A 26609-nucleotide genomic window follows, 5' to 3' on the forward strand; every position below is an offset into this window, starting at 1 on the left:
TATGCAGTATCAAGAAGAACTCGCAGAAATGCAAAATAATGAGTTACTTAAAACTTTATTTAATATAAAAGGAGTGATGGCATGGCTTTGTGAGGAAACAGAAATCAAATACCTAAATTCAACCAAATGTGCAAGAAAACTATTGTTACAGTTTCCCTCTTTATATTTAGCTGAATGTGAATTTAGTTCTATAAATGATTTACTGGTAAAAAAAAGAAATCGCCTGGATGCAATAAAAAAGGGAGACTTGAGACTGAAGCTAACTAAATCGGAACATAAAATCTCTGTGCAGCAAGCATCAAGCGTAAGGATCTCAATAAATTAAAATATTGAATTATTATAGAAAAATCTTAAAATTATTTCGAATTTGATTATATTAAAATTTTTCCGAATTTGAATTTTAGTTTTTCATTATATGTTTTGAAAATTTTCTTACTGAGTTTCGTTAACAATTTGCTAGTGATTTTTTCTTGAAACCTATAATTTAAGTTTCTGAGAACAACTCAATTTTTTAATATTAAAAATTATGTATATGTTACATAGGGGGCATAAGAATTTTAGAAAGGCTTAGGTGGGGCATGGCACAAAAAAGGTTGGGAAACACTGGCCTAGAATGAACTTGTGGTTAACTCTGGCCTGGAATATTCTGATTTCCTGTTTAACCCAATAATGACCAGCCACAAAAAAATGGTCTACATTAAGCTGACCAGCGTCCTCAAGAAAATAAAAACTCTAGTAAACTTTCTATGTGAACATTAACTGTTACATATTTCTAAATTAATATTTTTAGAACAGAGATCACTTGCAAGAATTCTCTAATAGAAATAGTTCTTTTTAAAGATAAAGAAGAGAGTTTGCGAATGTTCTTTGAGAAATTTTACTTTTTTGAAGACACCAATCAACTTGGTCTATATAGAAAAAAAAGTGGTAGCTTAAATTTGTTTCTAGCAGGTAAATATTTCTTTGATCGCCCAAAAAAAAAAAAAAAAAAAAAGCACTGTGCATTAATTTTAAATTCAAATTTATTACTATTAAACTGAAGCAGACAGAATTATCTTGTTTCTGAAAAATATATTTAAATATAGAAACACTTATGCCACAACTTTATAATTTGACACAATAGGTTGATTCAGGTTAACACAAATATAATAGGTTAATTTTAGTTCTAATCTTCTCTACTACAGAATAGCATGTAAAGTAAAAAGATCTGTATTCAAAAAAGATACTAGTTGCAAATTTTGAACCTGCAGAAATATTGCTATATCATTTTCCAATAAAGAATAAATTCCCCCCAGCATTATTTTTTGTTAATAACATAACTGAATTTAAGAACAGAAGGTAAATTAAAGAGAAAATAGGATAGTCAGGGAGTATAATGACAAGAAACATGTTAAAAAATTTTGAAGTTTCTATTAATAGTAATTCAAAGTAAAATTTTTAAGAGAAATTTCAGAATAAAACATTACTATTTCAAAGAAGGCATTAAGAAATCACTGTGTATCATTCTATTATCTAAAAGAAATTATGAAAACTTTAATGAAGAACTTATCTGAAAACAATACCAAGGAACATTTTGATGAAAAATGTCATTTTTGGAGGGGGGGGGAAGCTGTGTATCACCACTACAAAAATAACTCCAACAAATAAACAGCCTTTCAAACTTCAAAACTTTATTTAAACTACGGTTTAGTGTTTATTTAAATAGAATCTATAGATTTAAATAGTAGATTGTGGTTGTTGCAAATAAAAAAATAGAAATAAAGTTACATTATAGCTTGACCGAATAACCAAAAAATTTACAAATGAAACCTTTACAATAAATAAAAGAATGATGAAGAGTTTTCAAAGATAAATAAATTGGATGATGAAGCTTCCATTCATTGTGATTAAAAAATTAGTTTGTTTAAAGTTCCTTAAACTTAAGTTCTTTAGAATCCGGAATACGATTCTCTTTGAGTTTCTTGAACTTTGAAATGACATCAGATATGCTAAATTCACCCAGAACCTCGTTATCTCTAGTACGCACATTGACCGTATGGGACGTTTTTTCACGTTCACCCACAACTGAAACAAAAATAAAAGATTTAAATTAATAAAAAGAAAAATACAATGCAACAGGTGAAAAGTGTCATTTAAAAATAAATAAATAAAAACTGACCAAAAATGTAATTGTATTGTGCAATTTGAGCATTTCGAATTTTCTTGTTCATGGTATCTCCTTGATCCACATCCATTTCACAAATGAAGCCTGCACTACTGATTTCAGAAGAAACCTATATAGGAATAAATATATGAAACAATCAAATAATAATGGAAGGGAAAAAAAAAAATTCAAATAGACAGGAATATAGAAACTATATGTTAGTTATGCATCAAAGGACTTGGTAAATGCAACTATTCAGAAATGAGATTTGTAAGAAAAGTGAAAGGTTGTAAAATTTGATATAAAATTAGAAAAATAGAATTTAAAAAGAATTAAAGAGATTATTTTGACAGGGTTAACCAATGTGTCCCCTCCCCTTCCCGAAAAAAAAAACAGTCAAGTTTTTGTGGGTGGGCCCACTCAGAAAAAAATAAGCTTTTTTTTCAAGTTGTTTTTTCATTCCAAAGATTTTTGTAGGATTTACCTCAAAAGCAAAATAATTGTAAACTAATATAATTTAAACAAAGACATCCATACAATATAAGATAAATTAACTTTTTTAAATAAGTTATATTCTATAACCATCGACTACAAATGTTCAACCCCATAACCTTGTAATTTTGACCCAATCCAGAAGACAAGGGAACTCCTAACTAAAGTATTGGGAGAAATGTGCCTACATGAAGGACTTTTTGATAAAACTAACTTGCATTTGCATTACAATGAGAGGAAAACCACATAAACGTTCCACGGTTAGCCTGACGGAAAGGGGAGTCTAGGCCATGATCTGTCTACTATTGAGGTTATTTTTAGTCAGCACTGTGGTCAATTCATATTGACCAGCTATTGCTGGGAGCCACTACGCCTCTGATATACAAATTGAAATGTATTCAAATATATGTCTTCCATTAGGATGGAAAAATGCAGTAAATATCTGTCCTTATGAAGAACACATTGGAGATTAGGAATCTTAAAACCTTATGAATAATTTTATTTCAATTTATATGAAGTTTTTCTGTTTTTATAAATCAAATTTTCATTACAAGAGCTTAACATTTCATATGAGTATAGTGATATAAAGTATAAATTAAAATCAATTGAATCCATTTATGAAAAATTATCAGTTTTTATGATATTTAATTATTAATGAAGCTTGAAAAAGTTATTGAATTTTCATCAGCAAACTCTGAAGTATATTATTAAAATTAAGTTTACATAATTATTAAAATTAAAAACTCTTCTTATATATTTAAATTATATCAATGAAGCTAAGTAGTATTCAGTTTTTTTAATTGCATGGAAATTGAATTAGATTTCAGATATGATAGTATATTTATTTATTCGAGGTAAATGTTTTTGAAGTGAATTAATTAAAAACGTTTGATGAGATTGATAGATGTTATTGAAAATAGCTATATTTCATATTAATTAGCACTTCTTTTTTCAAACTTTAAATAATAGAGGTAAATAAAAGGTGATCTTTAAGACAAGAAAAACTATGTGTGTATTATTTCAAGTCTTGTCAACTAAGTGATATGATTATGGATACAGCTTAGTTCAAACTGATGATGAAGATATTTATTAAAATTAAGGTACTAACAATATGTTTTTATACAAAGCAGACAAAAATATGAAGTAAAATTATAATGCAAATTTGGGAAGATGATATTTTTAAAATGCAGTTATCTTTTTACATTAACTATATTATAATCTATTTAATATAGTATATATGGATAAAGATCTTGATAAAGTTAATATGATCTAGAGATTTCTTCTTAAAGAAAAAGTAAAGCTAAAATGTCTTAAGTTTGTTAAAAAAATTATACCTGTCGAGCATATTCTTCAAAAGGAGCACCAACAGGAACTACAATGGATTGCCGAGGTGAGAGCCAAAAAGGCCTGCACAAAAAATAAATAAAATAAATAATACAATAAATAACTAAATGATAACAAACAACTAAAAAAAAATAATAAAATTGATAGAAGAAAAAAAAAAAGTCTATAACATCATTATACTTCCCTTTTGCAATTGTATTTGTTTAAAACAAATAAAGATTGTCATTATTTAACAATAAATGTAAGATTAAAGCCTTATTTCTGATGAACGCTTAATTTATTTTTGCACTCAAAAATCAGATGTGACCTTATAATAGAAGCAAACCTCTTCTCAATTTACAAGAGAAACAACATTATATGCTAATTTAACATTTTTTCAATGTGCTAATGCATTTCTTTATGCAGATTTTTTTAAATCTATTTAATATTTAATTAATTAAACAGTTCCTATCATCAAAAATAACTAAAAATTTGGTATTTTTTTTGTTTAGCCAGACACAAGCGTAAGGTAACCAAATAATTTAAGATCTAAACCAAATTGAAAATTCAAGTACGTACGTATTGTATGTGTTGAATTTTACCTACCTACCTACATACATACATACATACATATAAAATCCTCCTCTCCTTTCCTTATTCAATCACATTTTGGCATATGAATGTTCATTGTAAGGTAATAATCATTAGTTATTAAATTTTGTCTTATACAAAATAATTTTTGTAAAAAACCACATATCATTTTGAGCTTTCTTTTAAAAAATACAAAAACTACTAAGAAAATTGCTTGAAAAATTTTAAATTTTTAAGCTATTCAAATTGGACTTTCTTCATCACTACAAAATTAAGAAACTTTTTTTTACCTTTTTTCCATGCATGTTCTGTATAAAAGAACTACTTTAAGTACTTATATATTGCACAGTCTTCAACCAATTTTTTTTCAAATTTCAAAGCAAAAATTTATTAATTAATATTAGTTCAACAAATTTTGTTTAATTTTACAGAATATAATAGCAAAAGAATTAGAAGAGTTATAGCAAAAGAATGCAAAACAAAAAAATTATGCTTTTTATTTTATAAAATGTCCATATCTTTAATAGAATTAGGTTTACGAAACTTTGTGGAAATACAGCATATAACTGTAACAAGTTACAAAGCTATTGCTATATTATTTGGCATAGGGTGTTCGAAAACACTTTTTATAAAATTGTAATTTATTGTCTGTCCTTCAAACCCTCATTGATATGTATGAAAATTTTATGATCTAAACACTTTTGAAGGTATAAAATGATTCTTTAAATATTAAAAAAAAAAAATGTTTCTATGAATCATAAAAAAGTTTTTTTGTGTGATTTGTGAACTGGTTAACTGCAAAGAACCAAAATTTTAGTTTGCTAGTAAAAGTTTTAGTTAGCAACAAAAATGGAAGTTTAAAATATTTATTTATCAATATTTTTCAAAGGTGGAGAAGAAACGAATTTGTCACACATTTCAAAAAGAAATAAAGAATTTTTTTAATCAGAAATAACACATTATTACAAATATTCTTAGAAGAAAATTGAAGACATTTCATAGTAGATAAATTTTAAGGCTAACAATAATCATTCCCAAGTAAAATAATTTATCAGAACAATTTTTACATAATTTATAATAATAACAATCAAATTAAGTAAAGCCATTTTTGTCATCTATTTAATAAATGATTTTGTCAAGAATATGAATGTCTCTGAGCAAAATTCATTTGATTTATGAGTAAAAAAAAGGAATATAAAGGCAAAACATTAACTTTCGATGCGAAATTTATAAAACAAAAAAAAAAAATTTAAAGAATTAAATGCCATATAATAAATATCAATTACCATCAGTGTTGTATTATACAGTTTGCAAAAAAACTAAAATAAATTTTAAAAATTACCATTTTCCAGCATTACTCTCAGTCAAAATAGCAATTACCCTTTCAACAGAACCCAATATAGCTCTGTGGATTATCACAGGTCTTTTATCACCAGATACGCTAAAAGTTAACAACAAATTAGTACTTTTTACTGATTTAGTCACAAAAAACTTGCAAGATGAATACATATTGACACAAACCTGTCATAGTGCAGATTGAATCGCAATGGTAGCTGAAAGTCCAGCTGAATGGTTGCACACTGGAACGAACGTTTCAATGCATCTTTTATAGTAATATCAATCTATGAGAAAAAAATAAAGAAGGTTATCCCATTTTGTCAGTTAAAATCCTTAAATATCAAAACAAACAATCCAAAAAAAATAGCTGCCAACATGAATGGTCATTTTACAAGGTGGCAGAAGCCCCCAGTATGACAGCAGGCAGTGCAGATTATTAAAGTACCCGCAGATTATTTTTAATCTATTTTACGAGGGTGTTTCGAAAAGTAAAGATACACTGTACGCCAGAGGAAAAGAAAAGTTTTGGCGAGCAAGTTGGCAACACAGGTTTTAACCTTGAACCGTTAGCTTTCTCCTCGCGGTCGTTCGGCATTTCAACGTTGATTCTGGTTGGAGTAGGTCGTGTTTAAAATGGCTGCGGCGATTCAGAATCCCGCCAAATGCGAAGCGCGCTCCGTCATACGTTTTCTTCATGCAAAAGGTCAGAGACCAGTGGATATTCACAAAGAAATTGTTTCTGTTTATGGGAACGTTATGAATAGACAAAATGTAACGAAGTGGTGTCGTCATTTCTCTGAAGGTAGGACCGATATTCATGACGAACAAAGAACAGGTCGGCCATCTGTGATGCCCTTCTTCAGAGAACGGAGGAAGCAATTCGTGCGAATAGACGTCTCAAATTGAAAGAATTGCGCCAGATCATACCGGAAGTGTCAATGACAACTCTTTATGAGGTTGTGACTGTCAAGTTAGGGTACAGGAAATTGTGTGCGCGCTGGGTTCCAAAAATGTTAACAGAAGAACACAAAAAGAAAAGGATGGGCTTTGCACTCGACTTCCTCACACTCTATGCAGAAGCAGGTGATGAGTTCCTTGATCACATTGTGACAGGTGACGAGACTTGGGTTTATCACCATACACCTGAATCCAAGCAACAATCAATGCAATGGCGCCATTCGAATTCACCCAAAGCCAAGAAATTCAAAACTTCGATTTCAGCGAAAAAAATCATGGCTTCTGTTTTTTGGGACAGACTTCTGTTGGAATTTATGCCTCCCGGAACGACAATTAATGCTGCTGCATATTGCCAAACTTTGAAAAGTCTTCGAAGGGCAATTCAAAACAAATGCAGGGGAATGCCGACAAATGGAGTCCGCTTGCTTCTTGACAACGCTCGGCCTCACACGGCGCTCGTAACCAAAACACTACTCAAACAATTCAAATGGCAAGTATTGGACCATCCGCCATACAGCCCGGACCTTGCGCCCAGCGACTTCCATTTATTCCTTTACCTGAAGTCACATCTTGGTGGAAAATCATTCCACGACGTTGATGAGATCAAAGATGAAGTTGAAATGTGGTTTCAACAACAGGCGGCAACCTTCTATGACTGTGGGATACAAAAGCTTGTGCACCGACTTAACAAATGCTTGGATAACGGGGGTGATTATGTCGAAAAATAATAAATAATCAAGTTAATAAGATGTAACTGACGTTTTCTAAATAAATGTTTTTTTTAAGGAATGCGATCCATTGTATCTTTACTTTTCGAAACGCCCTCGTATTTTCAAAAAGCAAACAAATAAATGGGAGAAATTCACTAAAACTCCTTTTTAAAATAACTATAAAACTGCATTGAAAGAACACAGCAAAGAATAAAAAGTAAAGGACTTTCTTTCTGTTACTTGATTACAGGTTAAATTGTATAGTCATCTATTCCTTTATTTTATTAACACGGTACAAAATGCAACTTAAATTTAACCTCTTTGCGATGGGGGTAAATCATATATGCATTTAGTACGGATTTATCTCAAAGCCGGGCGGTTCACCCTTGCATTGCAGAGCTAGTCCAGTGAACAGGTAGTGCATCTATGCATTTTAAGCAGAAATACAATTATTCAATTTAAACTGAATATAGTCTTAGTATTTTGACCTTCAGATTGATCATATTCTGCCTGTCTTTGGCATTTTGCTCAATGGTTGTGGAGGGGAGAATTGCAATGCAAACAAACAGAGCTCAGCTCTATAACTTTCCACGTGATATAAACATTCTCGCTTCCGATAGCTCTCCGAGATTTTTTTTATTACTATTTTTGCTACTATGTGGAGGTCTCTTAGGCTTTTAGAATCAGTTTTCTTAGTTTGATTTCGGATATATTTTGCGCACTTCTCTTTCGGAAAGCTGTGATTCCAGATTATTAGGGCGAGAAAACATTATTTACCAAAGGATGAATATACTCGTATGATAAAAAGAATTAGGAGTACAAAAAGGTAGAAGAAAGCCATAAAAAGAGCATAGTTTCTTCACAAATAGTGCTGAAAGAAAGAAAACACAGCAAATATTTTATGCTTGCAAATCATGCAATAGAGGACTTTGCGTTTCTCTGTGCTTCAAGATTTTCCACACTCAGTCTTTATTTTAAATTTTGTTATTTCTTCTTGTCAACAGCCTTTGCGTATATTTTTAAATAATTTGAAAGTATATTAATGTTTCTTTACACATTTTTATGTAAATTGAAGGAAAAGCATTATTGTAGTATAGTTTAAATGTATATGACAGATTATGTAATAATCTAAAATGGTATCAAAAATTAGGTAAGACTAAAACTTTATTATTATTTTTTTCTAAACTTAGGCTTGGTGGTGCAAAATCCTCACTCAATAGCATAATTCCTTTCACTACCGCTTCATCTCAAGAAAGTGTCCTAAAATAAAGTTGTCCAGGCGCAAGAGCGCTGAAGACGAGGAAAGAGATACCGATGAAGAGAACCAAAACAATTGCTGATAACTGCCAAAACAACAGCAGAAGGCTATAAAGCATTTAAAACAGTGAGGAACCTAATATACTCCTGCGATCCTAGAGAAAATGAACAGTAATCTTTTCTAAATCCCACAAATTAATTGTTCGTGCTGAGAAGAAAGCAGCAAGTTCAAATCAAAATTTTGAAATATCTGAATGAAAGAAATGTGTCTATTCGTCTTTCTTTTGCATTGTAAAATTGTATGCATTAAATACATAAAGTTTTTCAATTAAATTCTTTTTATTCTTATTGTAAATTTATTATTTTTTCCAACACCATTATTTCTTTGTTATTTTTCATACATTTTGCATCATTATTTTATATTGGTTGCATTCCCGTATGTGTGAGGAAGTGCGTGAGAGTGGTGCCACGAGAAACGATTAATAGAGGTTCTACTGAGCTAAGAATTTTACTTAGCCAATATTTAAAAATACAATTGCTTAATTAATACATCTCATAAACACATGTACACTCACTATACTACAATAACAGAACAGACACTTTCAGTTTTTTAGGTTTCTCTTAAATTTCTCAAATACTTAGGATTATTTTGTAATTTTAGGTGTTCAGTTCATGCAATTTTTCATGCTTAGCAACTTTTTCAAACTTGGCTATAAAGTTTTTAGATGCTTGAAGGACCGGGAAAGAAGGACCATTATGAAAGAAAACAAGTACTTTTTAAAACCCAACACCAGAAAATTAAGCAATAAGCTTGTAACTCACATTGATTACTTTGGTTTTTATTTCCAATAACTGCATAAAATTTCGTAAACCTAGCTTAATTTTTTTAATAAAATCTACTTTTTTTATTTTATATTATTTACTATAACAAAATCATAAAGAAGAGATAATTTGTATATTTAGTATAACGAAATTTAAAACTTACTTTAGGGCCATAAAATGCACCGTCTCCAGGATTTAAAGTCCATGATTGACCAAAAGCATCTAAACTTTCTGTTAATTGCTGGAAAAATATTTGAAATCAAAATTACAAAAAAATTGCTTCACACAATAAACAAAAATATAAGGAAAACATACATAAAACTCAAAGCTGGTTAATTGTTAAAGGAAGACGACTATATTAAAAGCTTAATAAAGGAAAATGATAATCACTTTTGTAATAACAAAACAATAAATTTAAGCCCAAATGAAAAAAGGGTATACTTTGTATTAAAATAAAACTGAGCGACATGAATTAAGCACAAAGAAGTAAAAATAGATAATACTGATACCTTTTCTGCATCATTCCAAACTTCTAGATCTCCAAGATAATTTTCAGGTCTAGTTGACAAATTCAATTCAAAAGTGAATCCTAGCACATCATAGACATGTTTCAGAAATTCAAGACAAGATTGGATTTCAGAAGAAATCTAAAATAAAAATGAAATATTCAATAATAAATGACACACCAAAGGACATTTTTGCTCAATATAATTAATATGAATTAAATTACTTACATTAATTATAAATTAAAATTTATGCTAATATTTTTATAACCAACTTTAAAGAAATACCTCAGATATCATATTTGACTAACAACAAGGGCCTTTATATACATTATTTATTCATGTTAAAATACTTAGTTTTTTACCTTGCTAAATGTTTAACATTTCATTAAACTATAGATCACACTATTAAAAAGAAAAAAATTTATCTTCACACAGATTTTTTTTTAAAGCTAAGATAATTGGTTAAGATTAAGATCCAGAAATAAAATCAGAAGATTAAGATTGGATAAGCTTAAGATTTAAAGTAAATTTAAGATTCAGAAGTAAATTTGGAATATTAAAATAAAATGTGGTTTTTAAGATTGTGTTTTAAAACTAGGCATTGGCTGAGTTTTTAATACAAATCACATTTTCTGGGAGAAAAAAAATTTATATTCAATAACTACTTTTTTCAATGTAGAAATGGAGAAAAAAAAAGCTTTATAAAACCTTTGGTTTGTTCGTTATTCGCATTCTGAAAAAATCAGTGATTGAAAAAATATTTAAAATGTCAACTTAAAAATTTCAATCATTACATATTTGCTAATTGAAACCTATTAGATTTACAATATACTTCAAAACTAAAGACCAATAAAAAATTGAGCAGCCACATAATTTTAGGTAGGTTTTGAGATTTCTTCAAGGTTCCAAAAACTCCTTTTAAAAAATTAATTAATTAAATTGAAGATTTTTGTTAATTAAAAAAATATTAATTTAAATCTTGATTTAAATGAACGAACCCTGAATGAAATAGTAGTTTATCTTCTGCCCAAAATTAGGGAACATATGTATTTTATTCTAAGATTTTAAATTACAAGTGATATGTATAAAATTACATAATTTTACCTTTGTTGTTAGCAAAAAACATTGATAAAATTGACACTATTTTTAAATACTGATATTTTTCAAATAAAAAACGAGTATATCATTTTATAAGAAATATAACTATCAATTTACACATAAAAAACAAATATATAAATAAAAAAGCAATTAGTTAATAAAAATATAATTAAAGTAGATAAATATGAAAATAATACTAACATATGCCTCACCAGTGCCCATTATTAGAGTAGGACAAAATTAAAATAAACAGTCATGATAGATCACCAAAATTTCACAGACAAAGAAAAAAATCTTATATCTACTGAATATCTGTAACAAAAAAATAAATATTTTGATCTCTTTCTTGTTTTTAACTTGGAGAACTTAAATCGATGATGACTTGCGAAAATTTTCTTTATTTGTCTGAAATATTATGGGGGACTTTTAGAGATTTCTAATTATTGAGGGGGGCGTACTTCTCCCTGCCTTAAGAATTTATTGTTAAAGAGAGCAAAAAATTTTCTCAAACTGAAGTAATAGTAAGTCATCAAGTACTTGTAATAGTAATTCATCAAGTCATCAAGTACTTGTGTCAGAAAAGTTGCTTAAAATTATTTTGAAGATGTGGTTTGAGAATAGGGTTAAAGTAAAAAAGAGAAAACATATTTGAAGTAAACAATAACTATGGGATTGTCTTCAACTAAATACAATTCTCTAGGAAATTAATGAAATTATATTTTGTAATATAACACTTAAGAAAATTTCCTTAAGCAAAGCTAAATTAAAAGTTATATAAAACGAAAATAATATAAGTACTGGGCTTACATTTAATCCAGGCTCATTTCAACTGTCTCATTAAATATTAAAATCGTTTACATTTATTGATTGGGGAGGATAATTTGGCAATAAGAGTAAAAAAATTTCAATAAAAAAAATGTAGGGCCGGGATAGCCTGGTCGGTAGAGCGCTGGGCCCATATCCAAGAGGTCGTGGGTTCGATCCTCGCCGGCCAAAGACTCCCCGTGTAGTAAATGGTGACTGATGCACGCTAAATCTGTCGAGTCTCAAAGTCCTCCATGTTCCCACAACAAATCAATACCTCTGAGGGTACTGATCCAGGAGTTTCCTTGTCTTCTGGATTGGTTCAAAATTACAAGGCTACGGAGTTGAACGTAAATAGTCGTGAACCCATGAAATTGGGTCGGCTGTTCAACGACGGTTATAAAAAAAAAAATAAATAAATAAAAAAAAAAAAAAAAAAAATGTGTTTTGCAAAATTATTATAAAAGAAAATTTAATTAAACTTTTTTTAGCAATTAATTGCATCACAATTCTTGACTCTCTATTTGTATAAAAAAATTAAATTTTTTGAGGTATATCTACAGTAAAATAAAACCTTTTTTTATTAAAAATTTACATTTTGTTTTCAATAAAAAAGAAAACCATTTTAAGTAAAACATACATTATTAGACCTTTAAATTAAGTGATAAATAAACTTTATTATTGCATAATAAGTAAGTAAAAAGATCTTTAGAAATAAAAGAAGTGTTTTTATTTATACCTGCTCAGGAGCACAAAAGATATGTGCATCATCCTGCTGAAACCTTCTAACTCTTGTCAGTCCTGTTAAAGCACCAGATATCTCATTTCGATGCAACACGCCAAAGTCAGCTAGTCTTAGTGGCAATTCTCTCCATGAACGTGGACGGTGGTCAAATATGAGACTGAAATGTAAAGCGAACTCTTTAAACTCGAAAATCTAAGTAAAAATTTCTTCAATTGGATAATATAATGAATTATTATTACTCAACTAGTTAATTTACAGTAAAAAAATAAGAGGGACTATGCATCAATATTTTGTAAAATATTAATATTTTTTAACGTCAAGATAACAAAATTGCAAAATAGAGTCTTTTGATGCATTATAAACTTTATGTCTTACAATAAGAATTAAATATTTGATTATTTTTGTGAATCATAATGCAAGTGAATTTATTATTGACAACAATAAATACTGAATAAAATAATGTTGCAAGTAATATCTGCAATTATCAAATACAATATATAATTATTAAATAATGCAATCTTTATCGACAATTATAAATATAAAATATCTGTCAAATATACTATGTAACAAAATTGCTAGTATTATCACGAGTAGTAAAAAATTTCATGCAAATAATAAAAATATAGGATGGAAAAAAATTTCCATAATGGCTTTACTAAAATACTTAAATGTGGAAATAATAATTTTGGGTCATTTTAAACTTTTTATAATATATTTTGTTAACTGCATATTGAAATAATTTAAGTGTTAATATGAAAACTTGCTACTTACCAATGTCCAGGGCAATTCATTGGCTTCAATGCAAAGGTTTGCTTTTCAACTTCAAAGGAAAACATGTTTTCCTGTCAAAAAATAAATAAATTTTAAAAAGAAAACATAAAAATCTAAAAATTCAAAAATTATTTAAAATATAAAAAAAATTGCCAAAACATAACATCAATAAGAGTTTTTTTAATAATAAAGCTTAGTACAGTTAAATAAGTAAACTATATGTAAAAGTATTCTTTGCTCTTTTACTATGCATTTATTTCAAAGAAATAAAAATTCAAAACAATTATTATTGAACATAACGCTTCAAAGTATAGCATAAGTAAGTTTAAAAAAGAAATGGCATTTAATGAATTGCAAACACATTTGAAAACTATACTTACTGAATAATGTTGCCAGTGCCCGGAAGTTTCCCAGAGTTTACTGTTATACACATTTGGTGACACAACTTCTTGAAAACCTCTCTTTTTGTACTCTTCCTTAAAAATTACAATAATTTCTCATCTATAATTTTGTACCATTTTCATAAAAATCAAAAAATGTCAGAAAAATCAAAATATTTTAGCTTATTTTCAAAATAGTGAATTACTTTACTACTAGGAAAACAAAATTAATATTCCTTATTAATATATTAATTACCAATCCTAAACTGTTTTTTAGGAATATTTTAATAAAAACTTATTTATCCTCATGTTACTTTTACTTTTGCAACAACAAAAATTGGTATAATAAGTCACTTTAGAAAATATTTTAAGGTTTTGTGAATTTGCATGAAATTTAAAGTTCATCTTTTCTCAACCTGACAAGCACTGACACACAGTAAAATATTTAACTCGCAAACAAAATTATATTTGATGCTCTATAACAAGATTTAAGATAATTACAAATGCTTTGTGGTTATCATCAAAAATATATATATATATATAATAATAATAATAATTAACCACTTTAAATTCATGACCATTATTTTAAAAAGACAAATAATTGCATCCAAATAAAAAGGAAACTTCATTAGTTAAAAAACTAAATATATCTAAATAAATATATAAGTAATGAAAAAAAAAATAACTAGCAGTATTTAAAATTTTCTTTGCAACTTAGGACCTAAGTTGTTTGGCAAAGATTTCATATTGTCCTGTAATGCACTTAGCAGTTTTAAGACTTTTTTCTTTAGTTATCAAGAAAACTAAATATCTTACTCTAATGAAAGCTATAAGCTCATTATAAATATGTGCACCCCTTGGTTGGAAAAAACAGCTTCCCGGACTGAGTTCATGAAAGAAAAACAGCTCCTGTTCCTACAATAAAGAAACAAAAAATTATGAGGATAATTTAAGCCTCAAGAAATGTAAAAGTAAAAATATATTGTTATTCCAGCTCACACTTTTGTTACTCATAGACACTTTTTAGTCTTTCTCTTAACATTTTTACTTAATAATTGCAATACATATTGTATTTGCTTCAGCTTTGTATCCAATCAATTGCTTTGTTACTGTGAATTCTAAAAATGATTTTTGGCTTGTTGCATGAATTTCCTAGGTTTTAATTATATGTATCCATATATAATCAAAAAGCTATGTTTATGGATATATGCAAAAAATTATATGTTTCCTGAAAAAATCAAATTCCTTGATAATTCTCATTACAATATTCCCTGAATAATGAGAATTTTGAAAAGATAGTCATCACAGAGTACTTATTGAGGAATCTGATCAAGTTTCCCCCAATGAATCACAATATTTTAATGTAAAAACTTTTAATAATCTATTTAGACATACTTTATACAAATAAATAAAAATCAGGTTATTATTATTACTTTATTATTACTTTTAATAAAAAAAAAAATATCTATTTTATTGAGCCAAGAAAGTAAGCATAATCCCTGAAGTAATACACGAGAAACTTGATACAAAGCTAAACAATAGAAAATTATAAAATTAACAATTTCACACTAAGACAAAATAAAGTTTTGTATCTATGAAAACAAATATACAATTTCTAATACAAAAACGAATTGAATAATTTATAAAGTGCTTATTATAAAAAGCAAAAGGATTAAAATAAAAAAAAGATCTATCGATGGCAATTTAACAAATTATGTATTAAACTGAAATAAACATTACATAATATCGCCTAAAACCATCTAATAATTTTTGAAATATTACCATGAGGCAAATAAAATTAAAAACTATTTTGTATAAAAGTAAAATGCAAATTCTTATATTGAATAAAAAATATATTACCCTTCCAATTTTTCTGTGGTCACGTTTGGCAGCTTCTTCTTGGAATTTCTGCCATTCTTTTAACTGCTTGCTATCAGGAAATGAGATTCCATAGACCCTCTGGAGTGATTCAGCATCTTGTTTACCTTCCCAGTAGGTTGCAGAATTCTGTAATAATTTTTAATTTATAAAAAATGTGCTATTTAAGTATTATAACCTGCCTCAACCAATGACTTTAAACCAGCTAGTAAAAATACCTCAGAGATAAGTTAAATATCTAAAAAATTTCTACTTATAAGAATAGAATAAAATAAATCTTCATTACCTTCACAATTTGTAATGCTTTCACTTTTCCTGTGTGCCTCACATGGGGACCCCTACATAAATCAATCAATGGACCACACCTAAAAAGAGAGACAAAACATTTAAAACAAATTATTGAAATGGAAAGGGAAAAAAATAAATAATCATAATAAGACCTTAATGATGTATGCCATAATTTTCCTCAATATAAAATTTTCTCATTGAATTAAAGGGGGGAAATGGGTTTTATTACACCCCTTTTGCGAGAGGGCTGGAAATAGGTGACTGAAAGCAGTCTTCTGACACCACATTCCTGAAAAAAGTCTTTTCCCATTTACACCATTCCAGAAGTTAAGACATTGCAAGGTGAAAAATAACACAGTGATGCAAAGACCCAATCATCATGTGCATAAATTCCACCCTGAAACAAAGTTGTCTCGACTCAACAATGCTTGCCAGAAAGCTAGGAGAATCGGAGGTGAAAATCTTATTTTTGTTCCTCTTGTGACATCATATGTCTGATGTCAGGCCTGGTGTAAATGGGGAGTCAGGAGGAATAAAAGGTGACACATTTAGGCACTACAGAACAGAAAATCTACAGTAACACTAATTTCATAAATGGAATATTGACATCAATGAGGTGAGCATGTTTTTTCTTGCACCACCCTATTATGCTAATTTTTTTTCAACTTTTTATCTCCTAACAGAGACGGTAGAAACGCCACATAATTTTGTAAGTGGACAATGCCTGAGCGACTACTCTTCATTCAAAATCTTCACACCAACAAGAGAGCTTTCTACCACGACCGATTTAATATCCACCAAGCCATGCAAACAAGCTGGTCGTTTAGTTTGCTGTCAGAATCAAGATTGTGACCCCTAGCTCTTTACTAGTCACCTATTTACTAATGGTGTAAACAATGTCCTAATCCAGTGTGCTAATAGAGCATAAATGGTATCTCCTGTTTTAGTGGTGAGAATTTATGTTTATGTTATTATTTAAGAGGCAAACAATTTAGGTGAAATAATTTACTGTTAAACAAATGTAACAAATAGTGTGTTATGTAATCTTGCTTTTGTAAATATGTAAGGAAATGTATTATGCAATGCATGGTTCTACCTTTTAATCAACTCGAAAACTATAATCTGGTCAGTTTGGGTTCTAGGTTAAAAATTTCATTTCAGTTACTACATAGTATTTTTTTTTACAGGCCTTTGATGATTAAAGTATCGCCTAATAGCAAGTCTTTGAAAAATAAAAACTTTTTTTCCTTAATTAAGAGGAATAACACACAAGAATCAAGAACTCGTGTAAGTAAACTAAATTTCTGTGCATAAAATAAAATATTTTGCCAATTAATTTGTAAATAGGACAAAGCAGTTTATTATGTTTGTTATTGAAACAATATAGGCAAACAAAAAAATTACATTTGAATTATTTGTTTCAGTATTTAAAAATTTGATTGATTGCAAGTCAATTAAGCGAAGTGTGCATGTTAATTATTAATACTTATAACTTTGGATAAGTCCTTATAAAAATAAATAAAATGTTCATAAAACTAAAGTTGCTCTGGTTTGCCAACTGACTCTGCTGTTTGCAACCCTAAATTACAATGTTTTAATCGGGATGCAGTCTTATAATTGAAATAACTAAAATTGCAAACACAAGAAAGAAACAAAAAAAGCTTAGAAATAAATATCAATTTAGAAAAATAATGATCAAGAGAGAACTGAAGAACTCTGATTAAAATAGTTATAAACCACTCTTTTTTCAAAGGTGATATTTTTACCACTAAAGTGGTTCTTAGTATTGTTCATCATTAGGTATTTTTACATAAAATTTCGAAACCCATATAGGATAGCAAAATAACTTAACTCTAGAACAATTTGAAAATGTAGCCTGTTATTATGTTGTCCCAAGACCTTATAACTTTCACGAGGTATTGCAACCCAATGTTCCTAAAAATTCTTTATTTATCAACGAAAGCTAGAAATAATAGAATGTACCGATAATTTAAAAAACAGTACATAAATTAGGAACACAAAAAAACTGATTTCATAGAAGATAATAGTCATAAAAAATCCTTCGTTGATAAAGACGAATTATTAATAATGGCAATAGCGTAACTCTGACAAAAAACAAGTGATAAATACTATACCTAAGCTTCAATAAATAAATATATATAAATATAAATTTTAATAATAATTACCTATAGATAGTTGTGGATGCAGTTTTAACTTTCTCATTTAAAATACGAACCTTAAACTTGTTGTACTAAATAAAAGGAATAAAAAAATAATTAGCAATAAATCAAGAATATATGTATCAATCAGATAATAAATAATATGACATACCTTAAACATTTCTAAAAGATCTTCCTTAGATACTTCTAATCTTATAAAAGGCTGCTTTTCTTTAGTTATTGATTTAACTACATTCTCTATTACCGGATATTCATTTTTAGAGACTGGAATACAATCTGTATACATGTCATAGTAGAATCCTGATTCTATGGGAGGACCATAGCAGAGATGCCCTCCATAGATTCTTTCCATAGCTTCTCCCATCATGTGGGCACTTGAATGCCAAAAAACTTGCTTCCCTAATAAATGAAACAATTGCAATATCACTTGGGAATGAAAAGAAAAAATTATCAATCTATATCCACACAAATTTACTTATAAACCTTATCTGGGAATAAATTTTTAGAGTCTTTTCAGTTTAACAGCATATACTTTTTTTGTAACATTTTCAATGCTTTAAAGAAGAAATTTGTATAATATTTCCTTCTTTTTTTAAATTTTACAGCAGCAATTCAGAAACCATAAAGCAGTTTAATACTTTTTCTATAATAATTAAAACTTGGGATTATGTTTAAAAATTAAGCTTTTCAATTTAGCATAATTTACTAATCAAAATATATAATGATTTACAATTATTTATTTTGCTTTTTTTGCAAACTAGATCAAAATTTTGGTTTGTTTAAAAATACAACTTAAGAAATGAATAAATAAATAGGTTGTAGTATCTTTTAACCCACTGCAGTTTTTTAAAAATAACCTTTATACAATGTAATCTTCAATTTACAGAAGTTAAAACATGAAAGAAAAAAAAACTAATGTGACATAAACATATGATGGTTTAAATAGAATAATGAAGCACTTTAATTAGTGTTTAAAAAAAACATATCAAAGGAGGAGAAGAATACAGAGATTTAAAAAAAACATGATGTAAGGAAAAGAGGATTGACGAATACAAGATTGAATACAAGATTGACGAATACAAGATTGAGGGCGAATACAAGATTGAACAAGATAGTTAAGCAGGCTGAAGGTAAAAGGAAAAATGTGATGGGGTGGATGTAGAGTAAAAAAAAAAAAGACATCAAAGGCTATAGAAATTAAAATAAAATAGATTTCCAAACATTTTAAAAAAGGATGTTAATAAAGGTCAAATCTTAGAATTTTCAAAATTTGGTATGATTCCTAGAAATCTTGGTCAGTGTCTGATTAGTAGACACAAAGTAATATTACCTTCCTCACTGTCAAATTTCTTCAACTCCAATTTGCAGTCTTTCTCGAGAGGACGATCTAAATCCCACAATTCATTATTGACCTTGGCAATCACAACATTATCTGCAAGTCCTTGACTAAAAAAGGAAAATAAAATGCATATAAAAACCATCAAATAGTTATGTTTAAAAAAGCAAACACAATCGACTAGATATTGAATTATATTAAACTTTCTTCATTTAAAAGTTGAACTGGTATTTGAATAGTTATTAGTTGACAACTGTAATGGGTCAATTTCAGTTTTTTCCATTTCATCATCTAATTTTTTCTGTTCCCCCCTCTTTCTTTTAGTGTCTAGGAGAAAAGGGTTTCCGAAGAAATCTTACCCTTGGTATAAACACTATTACAGGGTGCGTAGCCAAATCTTTGAATCAAAAATAAGCACTTTTTAAAAACTTTTCAAGCACTTTACAAAAGTTTTCAAGCACTCAAAAAATTCATATTCAATCAATGATATTATTGAAAAACAAAAACTTTTTATAAACAGTTTTAGCGTTAAAAAAAAAACCCAAAAAGAAACGGGCGTAAATCAAAACAATCAGTACTTTCCCACATCACCGAGTGAATTCAACTTGACCCTGAACTCAGAACAAAAGTACCCTTACCCCCTACGTCAAAAAAAGTGTTAGAAGTAAAATAAAATAAACAAGAACAAAATTAAAATAAATTAAAAAGAAAAACATTTCATAAGGATCTGATACTCTCTATCCGAATTGGAGCACTCTGGTTTCTGTTTCAAGTGTGCGCGCATGCGCAAGTCATAACGTGGGTACGACATGAAGTCCGCGTGAATAATTACGTAGCTAACTCCCCATATTTTGTGAAATGCATGGGATCCAGGAGATATCACTGAAGGGAAGAAAAAAAATTATTCGAAAAAAAAGCACTTTTCAAAAACACCAGCTGAAAAAAGCACCTTTAAAAGCTTTTAAAAACGAAATCCACAAAAAAGCACCTTTAAGTACTTTTTACAAACGCTACGCACCCTGTATTATTACTTATTTTGAATAGTTACTGCCAGAGTTAGATAAAATTAAAAACTTTACACAAATACAAAATCTTAATTAAAAAAACTTTCTGCACATATTAATTAACTCTTGTAACTAACAGTTTTGATCCTTTTGTTGCTACCTCCTTTAGGTAAACCCATCACTTAAACTATCGTTTAAAAATAAATTTTTTTTTTTCAAAAATGTTTCATTTTTATAGAGCTTTACATTGATTCATACCACAAGGATGAGTTTGGTAAAAAAAAAAATGCTGAAAAAGGAAATCCAAAAATTTTATGTGCAAAAACACTTCTTAAATAATTGAAAAGCAAGAAAAAAGTATAAGTAGGAAACATTTTATCCAAAGAATGTTTTCAACATTTTAATAAAAATACTGCAAGATTTTATTTATTTATTTATTTAAACTGTGTAAAAATGAATCTTAATGTGTGACTTTTAAGTTATGTGAATACGAATCTTGACATCTAATTTAAAAATCATGTAAATATGAATCTCAATGTGTAATTTTAAAATCGTGTGAATGCCAATCACTATGTTTGATTTTAAAATTATGTAAATACAAATCTTATGAATCTCGTTAAAGTCAAGTGAATGCAGATTTTGATGCATAATTTTTGAATATGAAAATTTTTGAATACAAACTGCAATATTTGATATAAAATTCTGAAAAAATTAAACACAATGTGCAATCATAGACGGCATAAATAGGAATTGTGATGTGTGATTTTAAATCACGTGAATGTAAATTTAAATAACTTAAGAATTGGTAGGAAAAAACATAAAATCAAATCTCTTTTCCTGGTAATTTGAAAAAGACAAATTATAAAGAGACAGTTTTATATACTTTTTCTTTATTTTCTTTATTTATATTTCTGCGATGGTGACAAATGTTTTACGAACAGCATTTGTGTATATCATACAGGTCTGCTATTTGCTAACTACCAAACTTGCAATGTTTCTGAAAATTTGGACCAGTTTTGTTATATTTAAGTTCAAACTTTGACATCAAAAATACAACCTAGCTAATGGCAAATCTTAAGTTTACTGGATTTAAAATTAACATTAAGATTGCTACCTAATTCCTTGAGCTACTTGATATGGTGTAGTTCTCCATGACTGTCCATCAACGACTTTTCCATCAGGTAATGTTATTTTAATATCCTCTGGTGTTTTACTGGCTAATTCTTCTTGATATTTTGCATACAGCTTATCCCACATCTGTATTCTTTCTTCTATAAACTGAGGCCAAGGTTTCAGCTGAGACAAATTAGAACATATTATTTATAATTAAATTATCTTCTTCCACAACAAACAGTTATTTCTAAAATCAATAAATGAGACAACTAACTATGCCATAATATAAAAAATAAAATAAAAGTAATTTATCAAAAAAAGATGAAAAGATTTTTAAAGATAAAAATAAAAAATAAATTCAATCACCAAAAAAACAAAATTATAAATTATAATTATGTTGATGAAAAAATTTATATGTGTACCTACATATTTAAAAAAAAACTTATTACTTGAAATATTTGTGTTCTTAAGTTGGACTTAACATAAAACCTTCTTATTCAAAATGAAAATTACTATTTTTACTATACTTAACTATATTATATATCATACATCGGCTACTTCTGATTTAAATGGGGCACTCGATAGGAACAAAAGCTTATTTTGAAGTGCCATGCTATATTTAATAAAACATATTTTTATTATAAAATGTGAAGTTTTAAGTTCAAAAGCAGAAAATTTCATTTTTATTTTAATTAATGATACATTAATGCACTGTTGCAGCATGTTGACAATACATTACAAAATGGTAAGTAATTTTATATTGATCAATATAGGTTTACTATCTTTAGTTTTTGAGCAAAAGAGAATAATTATTATAACAATTTTTTCTTTGCATTAGAAGTCAAAAATTTTATACAATAAGTTTAAAAGAAAGAAAAATTATTGGACATCATTACAAACATGTACTGATATCCAAGATACATATTGTGCTGGTTATCACAACACAACATTCTAAAATAAACAGTGATAAAGTCTCATATTTTAAGTGAGAGCTAGTACAAATAATTTGCAACATTTATAATGTAAGAATGAAATCAGTTTTTATAGAAAATTTTTAATATCTGTCTGTATCAAAGAGAGTGATCAAATTTGGGAATATTTCTGCATTGTGATCTACGCTAAAATGATGGGAAGTAACCTGATAGAAACTATAAAATATTGCAGAATATGTCGAATTTGAAGGTTTTAACTCATGAACATGCCCTAGGAAAATCTCTGCAGATTTTTCTTTTTAAATTTTCAAATTCAAAATAGCCTTAGTAATTATTAAGTCAAGCCTTTGGCAATTGTAGCTGGTGCCACAAATTAAGATACAGAAATATCCTTAATTTTTTAAGGGTTTTAGGCCTTGAAAGTTCACTATAAGTTTTAATCATTTCACACAATAGCTTAGAGCCATTGCTCAAATCAAAAATTACCATGCATCACCAACCTGCAAACTTTGATTGCATGCCACAAATAGATATATTTATATCAACGGAACTGCTAAAATGTGATATTTCTATGCATGCCACAAATAGAAAAATAAGCTTGTGCAATGGATGGTGCTTTCTACACTAGGGAACGCTGCAAGCTCCATGCCGCCTATACATCTGGATCACTGTTTCTGGTGCATTTTAAAGCCATTTAGCTCACAATGTGATAATTGTGTTTTGAGTTTCTAGCAAACGTGGTATTTGATTACTTATTACTTTTGTTTACAATGCTAAAGGTGCCAACACTAACGTAAGATGGTGCACAGCTTGCAACATGAACAAATGGATAGAAGCCAAATCAGGACTGCCAAAAAAGCGAGTTATTCAAAATCAAGCAACCATGTCACCTTTTTTAACAATATATCTATAAATAACTAAAACAATTTTTCACTTCAAACTCACTAAAATTACTTAATAACATTAATATCTTATGAAATACGTCAGATTTGAGCTCCGAAATTATCTAATTTACTTCTTCTATTGAAAACAAAATTATCTGTTTGAAAATATCGCCTCGCAGAATAAGCAGTCGCAAACTTTCTAACCGGAACTAGAGCAGGTACTGCTTGTCTAAGATAGGTACTCTTCCCGCCACAATGTCTGTGGCAGTCTGGTGCTATGGCAGTGTATTCATTGCAGAAAAAAATGGGAGAGAATTTCTCACCCTTTCTCAAAAACAGGGTGAGATTTCAAAAAGTTAAGTGAGGTTTCTAAAAATTAAAAGAACACAAATAGACTTGGAAAAAAAATTATTTCTTTAATTATAATACATTTTTCACATCTTCTAATTGAATATTTTTGCTGCATCATCATATGGAAAATGTTCTATATCTACTTTTTCATCGGCTATTATACTTATTTGGCTGAAAAATATCCGTATTTGTTTCGCTTTGACCGCTTCTACCGACATTTGTTTCATTTTCAATTGTCCGTTACGGGGTAGAAGATGTCGCCTTAACAAGGTATTTGTCCATCTTACATTCATGCACAAAAAATGCAAACGTCTTACATGAAGAAACCTTACCTACGGTGAACACGTGGTTGCAGAGAAATGTGTTCTGAAAGGGATTCCGTGGTTCGGGGGGGGGGGGTATTCTGCTGTTCGCACCGGTTCTGAATAATACTTATAAATAGGGAAGCTAGATAACAAGGACCGATGTTCAAAATAATGAAAGATCAAGGAAGAAAAGTGAAACGGAATTTATTCAAAATTGCAAAAGACGAAATTTTTTCCAAAATTCGTGCATTTTGAAATTGATTAATAGAGTGCGAGAACTTCTCGCGTTAATCATTTTTTATTGCGAGAAAGGAAAAAAATATGCGAGATTCTCGCGTTCTCGCGCTGTAGTGAAAACACTGTATGGAAACACGAAGAGGGCATTTTAGGGAGGGTAGCTTCGATGAAGAGGTCTCCTTTTCTATCGCCGAAACCAGTCCTAAATAGGGACCCAGCACACCTACTTGAAAAAATCATACCTCGTTACCATAGTCACTGCTCCAGACCTATCTTAGACAAGCAATATGGAGCTCGAGATTGTTATTGTTTACATTTATATTGAAAGCACCTTGCATAATGAGAAGATTTGCTAATTGAATTGGCGACAGCTACGATTTTAATGATTGTGGCAAACAAGCACCCAGGATTTCTTTGTGTGTTTATATTTAGATAATAATAAATCAATCATAACAAAATTACTAAGTAAACTTTTTTACTTACCTCTGAAATTATTTTCTGGGGCTTTGGCTGGGAGGCCTAGTAAAAAAAAATATACATTTATCAATAAAGAGAAAATGAAAATTCTTAACAAAAACGTCAAAAAGAATTGCAATACTGAGAAAAAGTTACATCACTTCCTAGAATATTGATTGATGAAAATATTTCTTACTTGTATAAGAAAAAAAGAACTATATAAAAATTAAATGATAGACATAAACATACATCGACTATAAATATAAATATGTAAACATATAAAATAACCACACTGATTCATAGTTTATTCCTACGAACCATGTAGCGGCAAGATCCTAAATGACATTTTATGAACTTCTTTAACTTCAATAAACGACTGAAAGAAAGCAACATTGAAAACGATTTTGATAAAACAGAAATATAATTTTAAAATTAATCATGCCTTATCTTGATCGCCGATATTCATTTTATTAAAAACAGCTTCAACCACGTTTTCCGACATAATAAATAGCAGCCGACAACTACAACAACGAAAGCAAAGAATCTTCCTGTTGCCACTGAATAGAGGTGTTAACTAAAAAGTTTGAATTTGTTTTGATCAATGCGTAGATAATAGGAATCCACAGGAGAAAAAGAAAGTCCTATCTTCCCGGTGGCAGAGAAAAGCAAGTTTTCTAGTTTACCTTAATTTTGTGGTTTATCTTACTACTGGCGCAAGAAACGTTATTTTCAGAGTATTAGTTTAACTGTCATTTTTCAGAGATAGAATATAATATTATAATTAATGCACTGCCTTGAATGCTGTACTTTAAACAACCCCCTACTCTTTTAGTCAGCTGAAATGAATATTGCTAAGCGAATTTTAGCACCAAGAGCATCGATGACGTAATTTAAAGCGAAAATGCTGGAACGAAATCGCGAAGAAAAAAAAAATATTTTCGTGAAAAAAAGATCGACAGGAATATCTGCAATGTTCTCAAGATCGAGAATACTTACAATATTCTTGTCAATAAAAGAGATTTGGGGCTTTGCTGGATATAAGTGTTGAGTTACTTACCGAAAAATTTTGAAATGGCTTTTAGTGTTATGCTTTTACCACAATATCTCTTATTTGGTATTTATATTTTCCTCCCATGCATTCTTTACTTGCACGTATTTCAACTTTGTTTCCATGATAATTAATTTGGTTTCCCTTTCGTTAATTAACGTTAATAAATTAATTTATGTAGCGTTATTGTCAGATCGTTATGCACAGTTTTTATTTAAAATAAACTTTTTGCTCCAAATTCTTTGTTTAATTTCTAATGAGTCAAATGACCAATTGCAAGAAATGGAAGAATTTAAATGTTCTTTAATTACCTTTATTTAATTTTAGTCTCTTTACATTTGTTAAACGTTTTAGATTTTGTGTTGTGGCGTAATTACCACTACGATTATTAAACATCAATTCACTAGTATATAAGGCATGCTAACTTGATTCCATCTTGAGGTACCTTTTGATAGCTGAATTTGGGCATTGTCTAATGGACTTTCTCCCCATTGGTGACCCGGACGTGATATGATTACTGTTACTTCGATAGATGGTGCAAATTGAACAGTTGACTTGCTATTTGTAACTGCGTCGTCGTCCTCCTAGCGTCGTTGCAACTCAGTCTCATTGACACACAACGGGATCCTGCACTCTCGACTGCTAATAGCAACACAGGAG

At 28.9% G+C, this 26609-nt stretch overlaps 1 protein-coding gene across 2 annotated transcripts; it reads right to left on the minus strand.

Annotated features, from left to right (window-relative positions):
* Positions 1–1650: 1650 nt before the first annotated feature.
* Positions 1651–25713, minus strand: ThrRS (threonine--tRNA ligase). Of its 2 annotated transcripts, none has more exons than XM_016057774.3 (19): positions 25344–25713; positions 24929–24964; positions 21738–21919; positions 19614–19729; positions 18435–18682; positions 18290–18354; positions 16102–16180; positions 15798–15944; positions 14754–14852; positions 13938–14033; positions 13558–13628; positions 12781–12943; positions 10143–10280; positions 9797–9874; positions 6071–6171; positions 5892–5990; positions 3970–4042; positions 2159–2273; positions 1651–2064 (listed from the first exon to the last, which is right to left on the minus strand). In XM_016057774.3, the coding sequence occupies exons 1-19, from the start codon at positions 25401–25403 to the stop codon at positions 1904–1906; spliced, it is 2127 nt and encodes a 708-aa protein (XP_015913260.1). In that variant the 5' UTR covers positions 25404–25713; the 3' UTR covers positions 1651–1903. The 2 variants fall into 2 exon arrangements, with proteins under 2 accessions (XP_015913260.1, XP_015913259.1); XM_016057773.4 differs by having other exon boundaries at positions 25220–25460.
* Positions 25714–26609: the final 896 nt, after the last annotated feature.

The sequence above is a fragment of the Parasteatoda tepidariorum genome, chromosome 6, assembly GCF_982258835.1.
Source record: "Parasteatoda tepidariorum strain Cologne lab strain chromosome 6, Ptep-v5.0, whole genome shotgun sequence".
NCBI classification, from domain to species: domain Eukaryota; kingdom Metazoa; phylum Arthropoda; class Arachnida; order Araneae; family Theridiidae; genus Parasteatoda; species Parasteatoda tepidariorum.

Excerpts from the sequence above, each read along its gene's own strand:
- ThrRS (XM_016057773.4), bottom strand. The coding sequence starts at position 25,294 with ATGTTGCTTTCTTTCAGTCGTTTATTGAAGTTAAAGAAGTTCATAAAA. Across the intron at positions 4,043-5,891 it reads GAGAGTAATGCTGGAAAATG|GCCTTTTTGGCTCTCACCTC; the intron begins GTAATTTTTAAA and ends TTTTTTGTGCAG. Across the intron at positions 2,274-3,969 it reads TTGAAGAATATGCTCGACAG|GTTTCTTCTGAAATCAGTAG; the intron begins GTATAATTTTTT and ends ATTCCTATATAG.